This window comes from Camarhynchus parvulus, chromosome Z (assembly GCF_901933205.1).
Source record: "Camarhynchus parvulus chromosome Z, STF_HiC, whole genome shotgun sequence".
NCBI classification, from domain to species: domain Eukaryota; kingdom Metazoa; phylum Chordata; class Aves; order Passeriformes; family Thraupidae; genus Camarhynchus; species Camarhynchus parvulus.
In genome coordinates this window covers 51,082,646-51,093,733 of record NC_044601.1, presented here as the reverse complement: position 1 = coordinate 51,093,733, position 11,088 = coordinate 51,082,646, and the positions used below count along the sequence as shown (strand labels likewise).

The 11,088-nt window shown below is 37.6% G+C and overlaps 1 protein-coding gene across 4 annotated transcripts in view; it reads right to left on the bottom strand.

The window, feature by feature from the left end:
- Positions 1-2,229: 2,229 nt before the first annotated feature.
- ERCC8 (ERCC excision repair 8, CSA ubiquitin ligase complex subunit) overlaps positions 2,230-11,088 on the bottom strand; it is a 30,402-nt gene continuing 21,543 nt past the window's right edge. For all 4 annotated transcript variants that reach the window (XM_030968675.1, XM_030968676.1, XM_030968677.1 and 1 more), the window contains 3 exons: positions 10,814-11,011; positions 4,286-4,372; positions 2,230-2,594 (listed from right to left, as the gene is read on the bottom strand). In XM_030968675.1, the coding sequence (XP_030824535.1) occupies positions 2,526-2,594; positions 4,286-4,372; positions 10,814-11,011 (354 nt within the window). In that variant the 3' untranslated portion in view covers positions 2,230-2,525. The remainder of the gene's footprint in view (positions 2,595-4,285; positions 4,373-10,813; positions 11,012-11,088) is intronic.

Genomic DNA, 11,088 nt, shown 5'->3' with positions numbered 1-11,088 from the left:
CCTAGTTCTTGGCAGTGAAAAATCATATACAGTATACCTTTACTGCTCTTTAAAATTTTTCATTTTGAAGACACCAACACTCAGTAATTAAGTACAGCTGCCATAGGAATGCAGAAGATATAAAATACAATTTTTTTTCTAAAAGAAAAGCTTAAATAAAAAACACAACCACAGAAAGAAGTAGTGAAGGAAATAATAGCAAAAATGTTATTCTTCGAAGTAGAATTTTCACAGAAATTGGTGTTTGAGATGCTGGCTAGTACCAAGAGGTTTTAAAACTCGCAAACTAAACACTGCATGTCAGCAACTGCCATTACGTAGAAGGCTTGCAGGTGCTGGGTTGTAGAATGTGTCTGGATTCTTGCCCACAGGACAGACAAGTGTTTCTCATTTCCCTTATCAGAAACACCTCTCCTCCAACAGAGGACAACAGTCAAGAAGGAGAATAGTACCAGCAACAACTGATATCAGAAGAGGATTTGGAAGGACGCCTATGAAGAAGATATTAGTTGCCAGTAGGTGCAAGAAGCCCCCAAGGCAACTAATTTCTGTTTTCAACTGTTTGAGACACTAAACCCAAAGGCATCTGGCTAAGAAGATACTTGGACAAATAATTCACAGCCGACATCTTCTTGAGCTGAATCCTTCATGGTGTAACTTAGGCAAAAATGGAAGTCTAAAAGTTTATTCTGCAATAGTGCATCAAATCCCTCTCCCAGTGTGATCTGAGAAATGCTCCTTAGGAACAGCACCCAGACTGAGCCTCTCTTGACTTACCAGTAAAAACACTGTCTGTTCCCAGGAATTTGTGATGTGTTTTAAGGATCCTGTGTTTTAAGGATCAGCCTTGGACACATTTTTGCCTGAATAAGAACCCAAGTGTGATAATATATTTTCTTCTCTCACTTCCAAAGAACGTTTCCAACCTGAAGTGTGGCCAGGGTGGAACATTGTTATGACCAAAGGCCCTCTCTTGCAGCCCAACAAACAGTGCTCCAAAGTGGGACCCTTTGAGCTCTCCTGGAGCAGCAGCTGTGACCAGCAAAGGCCCTGTGAGTGGGGCCTCTCAGGGCCAGAGAACTCCCATGTTTGCTGGGAGGAAACATGTATGTGGAGGATCCCCCAACTCCTTGAGGCTCCACCCTTCACAAAGGCATCTGAAGTGGGTATTTCACTAGTTTGAGGGGAATTTTTCACCTTGTACAGGCTCTTTGTGTCTGTCTGCATGCAAATGTGCAGATTCTGTGCCGAGTGCACAAGAAATGCTGCTCCCCTAGATTCTCTAAGTACATTAGATTTGTAAGTTAGGTCTGTAAGTAAGTTACTGTTGTGGTATAGTAAATCCTATATGAACCCTTTGCTAAAACATTCAACTTCAGTTATAAGTTATGTGGCATAGTTTTTGGTTTATATTTGGACTGGACTGATTGAGTCCAGGTTTTCATTTGCTTTTCCTCAGTGCGCCCTTAAGAGTGAACCTTGCCAACGAACCTTGTCCTGCTGTTGCTTTTATACTGGACCTGTTTTTACCAATACTTTTGCTGGTGATGCTTTAAGCAATCTGAAAACGTTCTTTAGTCTCTGTAGTGACAGAGACTACATTATGTCTGAAGCACAAACTAGTGACTGAGATGAGAGCAATAACACCACAAAACTCCTCCCTTTCAAAACAGAGCAGGCATTAGGACCACAAAATGTTTTAGATGAAAACAGTTTGGAAGGATTACATTCAATATTTTTAACTTGAAATGTGATCTATTCACTGCCTTGTATGGTACCTCAACCCTGTTTCTGTCCAGGAATTCTTCATGTTTGCTAAAGATACGTGATTCATACATAGAAGGCTAATCTTAAAAACTGCTAACAGGAGCAACAAAAACTCTAAACTAGTTTCTATTCTTAGCTTTCTGGGGCAGAGTCAGATATTAGATGATAGGGGCACTATATAAATACTTGAATAGAGGATCCCTGCTATACCTTTTTCTGAAGTGAATATGGCATTTATGGAAAAATATGCAAAACTGAAAATGCAAGAAGAACAGGCACAAACATCTGTTGACTCCCACAGCACATAAGCACTTGAAAATGGACGCAATCTGCTCCTTCAAGACATTGATAAAAGTTGGAAGTATTTCTGAGCTACCGTTCTTTCATGGAAAATCCTCTGTATCATGTGTCTTGGAAATGAATGGGTTATCGCCTCATGTACTAAAGATAACAGAAGCAATGTAATTTCAACTGGTCCCAAGGGCTTTTATTTTTTCTTTATCAGCTGTTCAACACTGAATAAAATATTACCAATGTGTAATTACAAAAGTCAGCAAGTATGAAAAAGTAATCATTTGGATTTAACTTTACAGTGACAAAGAAACACAGAGAACAGTGGAAACTTATTTCTGAAAGACCTTGCTCTAACAGAACTGTACCTAAAATCCAGTTGTGTGAAATCCAACAATGTCCAATTCTGTAAAAGCCTGTGAATGCAGCGCCTGAATGTCAATTTTATATCAGCTCATAATTTAAATTCAGCCTTCATCATCACTGCTGCTCCATGTGTCTTCATATGCTGGATTTACATGTTGTTGAGGCAGAGACTAGGGAAAATAAAAATTCTCAGTGTTTTGCTTAATTAAAAATACTACAATCAAATAAAGACGAAGTTAAATGCACTTTTTAAATGACTACATGTAGACAAACTATTCTCCCATCAGTACTGGATTAGTTTTTAACTACTTTTTTAGAAATTCTGCTGATTTGAGACATGATAAATTACAAAAAGAAATAGTACTGTATTTAATTTCAATTTCAGCATAAAATATCTGGAGGACTGACTGGAAGTATTACAAATATTTGGTACAAAATGTAACAAATGTTATAACGATGTTTATTGTGTGCCAAAGCTTTAATTTACATCACAATATCCTCAGCCCATCATAACTTAGCATTGCAGTTTCATAGATAGAGGCAGCCCTGGCCTCTACCCACATCCAAGAAATAATTCTCACCTCATCCCCACTAGGGTCCAACTAAAGGGTTTGTGTAGCTATGCAGTGCACTGAATCGCAGTGACTTAGGGTAAATTATTTTTCTTGTTTACTTCTATTCTGGGTTCAGATTGTGGTCATACAAGCACTCAAATACCTATTCTAGCACCTGGGAGGAAACGTGAATTAATGGCCTGTGGGCAGCAAAACAGCTTCTTACAGAGAAATCTCATCTATAGGGCTCATCTACAGCATTTGCAAACAGCAGCTGTAGCTTAACAGATTTCAAAACAATGGCATATATTACATACTGCCACTGTGTCAAATTTAAAGAAGCAGTTCTAATCAAGCTAAGTAAACACAGTTGTTGCTGTGGGTTTTTGTTTTTCAGATTAAAAAAAATCCAATTTCTTCATATCAAAATTTTCACGGCAAAAATGTTAATTTCAGGTCAACACAATTTGGGTTTAGAGTATCAAAACTTTGGAACTATATTTTTCTTCTCTGCTTAAGTGCAGGATAGTTTTGAAATACAAAAACTTACAAAAAGCAAATGTTACAACAATTTTATGCTTCTTATAATTTCTCCATCTAAAATGGAATGATGCTGAAATTTTAAAAACTGGAATTTTCACATGCTATGGGCCAGAACATTAATACATCCTCATTTTTCATCATCAGTTCAGTTTGCCAGACTCTGATCCTGTGAATGGTTTCAGTTCCTTAAAATATAGACTTTTTGGCACTCAGGCTGTTCACTGAAATACTTCTTGTCTGAGAGAGAGAAAGTACTCTACTGGAAAATAGTCTTACATATGATCTTCCCTGCAATCACCCTGAATGTCTTGCCCTGGGCCTTTGATTTTCACATCAAAAATATTTGTGTATGAAGTGTGGTGTCCCTAATCTTACTATTTAATACACAGTATATTCTTAAACAATTTAAAATACAATCTAGCACCTCTACAATTCCAAAACAGGACAAACTGCAGAAAGCAGTTTGGAAATGAAAGAAGCAGAATTTGAAAGACCCATCGTCAAATGACATGAACTACTCTTAACTAAGTAGGAAGGTAGCAGCCTCCAAAAGATTTGACTAGACTACAACAGAAAATGTTTTATCAAAACCCTACAAGAAACAAAAGACTGCACAGAAATCTGTGCAATAATAGATGATTCTCTTAATTAGAAATTGTTAAAAATATTGGTGGTGAATCACATACTTCATATTGATTTTCCACACAACCTGCCCAAGTATAACAGCCATTAAAAAGTACAGTTCAAACTCAAAAATTCACTACCTTTTCAGAAGTATCATCAGGAATTGGATCTCGTGGAGCTGGTATCCATGCAAGGATATTGCAGTCTTTGCTACCACTATAAAGTTCCTGTAAAAAAACAAGTTAAAGTTACTTTCACACAAATTTAGTGAATAGTGACATAGATACCATACTGGGCAGAAAAAAAGGTAGTGAATATTATTTAAAAATAAAGGCAAATAGTCAATTTCTAATTTATATTATAAATCTGGAGAAGTAGTATTTTAAATAATATGCCAAAACAAAATTAATATGGTTTTATATTTTTTCCCAGATTGCTCACCAAAACAGCAAAACCATATTGAAATGAACTGTGTTGCTTAAATACATTTTTCTTCTTGTCCCTCTTTATAATCTCCTGAAAAGACACCTATTTTAACAGTTAGGCACCTTAAGAGATTTTTCATGGACAAGTAAAAAAACCTGAAAAAAATCACACAAACAAACATACAAACAAACAAAAAAATTATTGTAATTAGAAACCAGGAATAAACTAAGAAGAATCAAGAATCTAGTAAGACACATCAGACAAGAGAATACGTATGGAACAAAGAAATATTAAGCAAGTATAGTTTCAGTATGCCTAGGGAAGGAAAAGAAAAAATAGAGTACAGTATGAGGCTTGTACCCCGTTGGGAAGACATGGATCAGAAAGAATAATTTATTACTTTTAAAATAAATAACTCTTATTAGTTATTATAGTAATGACTAAGGACTGAGATCCCATTGCACAAGGCACCCTGCAACACATGGCAACAAACAGTCCTTATGTCAAATAGCCCTAAGTCAAATATATCTTAATTTTCTTACTGTTCTTACTAAAGAACAGTACTGTAGTTCTGTACTAGAGGAAATACAGACTTCTCTGTCACTCTAAGATGAGAAAATTTTGCTGGTGAGAAATACTAACACCATCTTTGCAGTTAATTTTGCACCTATAACACTTGCATTTTCCGACACGCTTAAATTAACAGGTATGAAGACATTCTCATATGCCTTCAATACTGAATTATATTCCTGCTTATTATATGTTATGTCTGACAACACTTGAGTATTGTCATATATTTAAACTGCCTGAGTGAGACATATGGGGTTTTTTGTAGTATTCAGGTTGACAGTATGAAGAATGAAAGCCTTGCTTTATGTATGCTGGTTTTTACACTTAAACTAGCAACTCTCTGCATATGTGCACATTATGAGTATGTTGATTCAATGTAAGCTCAATATATTATCACAGGTCTGTCTTTGCAGGAAGTCTTCTATATAATTTATATATAATTAGAACTGCATGAATTATGTTGACATTTGGTAAAGAAATTTAATGCTCAATTCCTATAAACATTTATGTGGGTGATCTCATTCAAGTGAGCTGCCATACTTTTCAAAAGCTGGTACTATGCATGAAGTTGTTCATGCATAAAGAACATTCAAGATAAGAGTTTACAATTTTAAGAGAGATAACCATCCTACTTACCTTGCTTAAAAGAAGATATGGTACACCAAAGTATAGGCCAAATTCTACTTTATTCTGCCAGCAGTACTCTACTTGGGTCTTCTGTCTTTGACAGACTCTAGAATATCACTAAGAACTTCAAAAGATCTTTCTATGCCAAAATATCTCCTTATGAGCAATGTCACAGTGACATCCGCATTCTTCCATTTTAATCCTTCTTACCACTTGTCTCACTTTCTGATCCTGGTATGGCAAGATCTTCAGCTAATATCCACTGCATTAAGCAATACTTACAATTAATTATTACTACCTGAACCGGTGACTCACACCATAAGTCAGTCAAAAGAAGAGCCAGTGACCTCTATGTAGAATTATGTTATAATGCAAGACAGACACATATATTGCACTACAAACATGCTCATGCATGTTTATAGTGCAATATACAGAAAGACTGCAAATAAAACCTAATTTAACTTTCAGTTAACTTTATGTAATATCCTACTACTGGATTTACCAAATACCTTTGCAGATGTCACTAGCATTTCTTGAGCAGTATGAGCAGCAGTATGATTTAAATAAAAATTGCTTCCTGTTGCACACCTATTATATTATTCATACGTGATGATTTACACGATTTCTTTTTCTGAAAGGGAAACATAGGTCTTGTTTGTTTATTTGAATCATTCTAAGCAGGCACACTGGCATCTAGTATGTTAGATCCAACTGTAAACATCATCTAAGATATTGCACAATGAAGATTTTCTCTTCCACACCACCCTTGAAATTACTGACCTCCTATTAAATTAATGCTTCTTATTAAAGGGCTAAATTCTGCAGTTCTTATTACTCAAGCAGTCAAACATCTTATTAACTTTACAGAGATATTTATGTAAGAACAGTACAGGCAAACAATAATATAGTGGATTTTATGGCTCTGTTCCTAGAATCAGAAAAGGCATATATACACACATTAACTAAAGCTCATACCACTCTCTGGAGACAGCTCTGTACTGCACCTCAAACATAAAAGGTATTTCACACAAACATGCTCATTAATTTGGATAAGAACAGATAAAGACTAGTATAATTGAATTTCAAATAACTAGCTGCTTGGTTATCAGTGATCATGTCTGATTATATGGTTCCAAGCAAACATAAGACACTTCTCATCTCAAATACGTAATTGGTGCAAAGTTTAAGTTTCTTCTTAGAGCCTATTCTAGTTATGAGATGAAACAAAGATAGCAATTAAAATACAGTTAATGAACAAGAAGAACATGAGGGACTGACAGCAATCAATACTAATAAGGAATTCTGAACACAGTAAAAAATAGTGAGAAAAACCTAAGGACCAGATTTAAGGATGGGTAGGACACAAATCAGTCACCAGTGTTAAAGACAGCAGGAAAAGTTTATAAGACTGTTAATATGAAAAACACCTAACAACAACAGAGAATACTAGATGGAAATGGCCAGAACTACAGAAAATATGTAGATCTTGTTTCTCATGAACATAAAGTCCAATTAAGTGCTAACAAGTAACAAAAAAGTTACAAAGCCATTGCTACACATTTCACCACTGTATACATGGCTTACATCACAGAGACTTAGAAGAATCATCAAGGAAAATTTCCAGCTTGCTTAATTATGTTTTGATATGTATTTAAAAATTCCAAAGCTGAAAGTGAGCTGATATGCCATTCAGAAAGAAAAAAAAAGGCAGATTAATATAGACAAGAATGAACTGCCATTTTTTTAATCCTAAACATGACAGTGGAAAAGATTATTAAATGATTAAGTCACTGTAAAGTTAAAATATAGAGCTATAAATATCACTCAAGAGAATTTGCAATAGAGCATGTTTTTGTTAAGCAAAAGTGATTTTACCTAAAACTAGTAACAAAATACAAATGTACAGTTGGGAATAATTTTGCAGCATGCTGATTTAATAATACTTGAGAGAGTAAAATAGAAGAGGTGACTTTAAGTTTTACAAACAATATTACATTCTCAGGAAAGAAATTTTACTGGCAAATTGTAATTTCTATCGGAATTACATGAAGACTGGATGAATGCACTTAATTGTGTCAAGATAGGATAAGATACTTGGAAGTACATGTGTGAACACGGAAAATAACAGTAGCACTACCTTTGGTGTTGACATCCTGATTAGGGTGTGTGGATTTGGCATGCCCTGGTTTATTGGTAGCAGGGGAGGGCCACAGGGGTAGCTTCTGTGAGAAGCAGCTAGAAGCTTCAACCATGTCCAACAGAGCCAGTCTCTGATGGCTTTGAAGATGGACATGCTTCGGGCCCAGTTAGGGAGGTTGGTAACGCCTCTGTGATGACATTTAACAAGAAAATCAAAACAGCGCACACGCATTTTTTTCCCTGGGGTAGTGAGGCACCATGGATGCCACTACCTTAGTGCAGCCCACGGCTTCCCCTTGCCTGGCCCCTGCCCCTGGCCAGCCGTGCTGCAGGCAGAGAGGGCAGGGGCAGCAGCAGGTTCCCAGGTTCCCCTTCCAGCACCCCACGGGAGGTGAGGTGTCAAACAGCGCCGGCGCCGCCTGTGGCAGCCACCACTGCTCACATGGTGCTGGCCCAGCCACATGGCTGATTGCACAAACATGGTGAACGACTCCCCAGCACAGAACCTAGATGAGATCAACTTCTCAGCACTGTGGGATCCTGCAGGAATCTGAATTCGTGGAACTTGTTGGCAATGGTACCTATGAGCAGCAGTTTTTCTTCTAGACAGAGAAGAGGAGGAGGCGAGAACATGTGAGGGAAAAGAACATGGCAGCACCAAGGTCAGTGGAGAAGGATGGGGAGGAGGTGCTCCAGGCACTGGAGCCAAGATTCCTCTGCAAGCCACAGTGAGGACCATGGTGAAACAGGCCGTCCCCCTGAAATGCATGAAGTCCACAGGAGATGCAGAGATCCACTTGCAGCCCATGGGAAAAGTGCTCATGCTGGAGTGGGTGGATGCAGAGAAAGCTGTGATCTAGTGGGAGACCTGTCCAGAAAAAAAGGGCCCCTGCTTCCAGAGAGCCCTTGCTTCCAAAGTAGAGTAGCCTATTCTTACAGGACTGCACCCTGTGGGCGAGTGACCCACACCACACCAGGTTTTGGTAAGACTGTTTGCCTGTGGGAGGGACCCCACAGCATGGCAGAGAAAAGACTCCTCTTCCTGAGTGAACAGAAGGTGATCTCCAGTGATGAACTGACCTAACCCCCATGCCCTGCCTCCCTTGCACTGTTGCTGGGAAGGAAGGAGGGGGTGAGGGGAAAAAGGTGTTTAAAAGGCTTGTTCTACTTCTCATTATCCTCCTATGACTCTGATAATAATAAATTTACTTTATACCTTTAAATTTGAACCTGTTTTGCCCTTAGAATGTTTTTCTCCCAATCCTTACCTCAACTCATGAGCTCTTTGTTAATTCTTTTTTTCTCTCTCCTCTGCCCAACTGTAGCAGGAGAGGGAAAGCAAACAACTCTTGTGGGCGCCTGGTATTAAGCCAGTGCCAAACCATGACATATAGCAATGTTTTTTCTCAGACTAACTATTTAATACAACTGAAAGCACAGCATTTACGAAAAAAGAAAATCCAGTCACACTTCTACAGTATAGAACTGAACTCTGGAAAAGGGTGCTTCTGAAAGAGAATCAGGAGTCACATCAGATAAGCAAATGAAGTTGTTGACATCACAAACTTCTAGATACAGTGACTGATGTAGTTCTTGTGTGCATATGCATGTGAGTGATCCTTTACAATGGATCTCAAATGCCGAGGTAGAGACACCACATGTAAAACAAGTAAAACATGTTTTACAGAGAGACCTAATTAGCCTCACCTCTTCAGTTTATCAAGAAGAACACCAAAGATAACTTTATATAAACACACTAGAAGTTTTGTTGGGAAACTATTCTTGAAAAGACAAAAAGCTTTTCAAGAACATTCTGGAAAAGATGTGCTTTAGCCACAATGTGAATATTGCAGTCGATGTATCTCACTGACTTTAATATCAGAACTGCTTTCCAGATCTAGCAAGGTTTATTAGCTTGAGGTCTACTGCATGTCCATAATGTGTCCATAATTTTCAGTGAAGTCTGTCTCAGTGACACAGGCTCAGTGATTCAATCAAAGCTACTGGACACAAGGCAGAAGCTACCAGAGTCACTTCTATGATGAGAGGTCATAAAATGGTATCTACACATCCCTTCTGCCTCAAGTATTTCTGCCTCGGAAGAATACTCAGAAACAGCAGGCAAGGAAGGTAGAGCTGGGACATGAAGTATGATGCTTAATATAGGGGGGAAACTATGTAACGGCCTGAAAATCCATACTATCATACATTCTGCTCTTGGCACAATACATGCCACATGAACAATCTGTTCTAAAGGATCTCATAACAAATTAACTTCTGTTATCCTTAAGTCTTTTTTTATAAGAGAAAAATACACCAGAGTGGGATAGGAAAAGGAAAAAAAAGGCAGAGATGAAGAAAAAAAATCTGTCAGTACCATGAGTCCCTGTAATGCTGTGGTATTTCTCAGCTGAAATATTCTCTGATAAATTTAAGAACCTCATGATATTGTCAGCACTTTATCCAAAGTGTAACTACAGGCACTTGAGCAAGATCCCCTTAGCAAAGCATTTGAGAGCCTTCTCAGTACTCACTGCAGTACTACTGCACTTCACAGTCTTTCTTAATGTGATTAGTCTCTGAGAAAGATAACTCTTCTTCAGTTTTACAGAAAACAAAAGTCTTCACACATATGCTTTATTAATGATTACCAAAAAATTACTAAAGGTATATGGAGAAGTTACATATGTGAGACAAAACAAACAGTGGAAGGAACCTAACCCAGAAAATGTCATACCAAAAACTTGACTAAACTTTTCCTGGATGACACGTAAGCCACACTACTCCTTCTTATCATCTTTGATTAAAGCATATCCCTGAAAAGTGAATGCTTTTATAGTGCAAATGGTATGTCAATCTGCATAAATATTCCTGCTTGTCTGGAATATTGCTTGTATTTTACTTACCTGAAAATGAGGTTGAAATACACAGCAGTTGACAGTACTATAGTGCCCTCTAAGCATAGTTATCAGTTCTCCTGTGAAAACTGTATAAACAGCAATGGTACTTCCATACGGAACAAAGGCAAACTCTGGATTACAGCCACAAGAGATGGCAAATTTGAGTCCTTTCCTACTTTCATTACAGACCTTCCCATAGTTTACCTGCAAAATGAAAGATTACATAGATTACATAGTCAGCTATTAAGTAAAACCCCAGGAAATTATATTAAAAAGTAAAC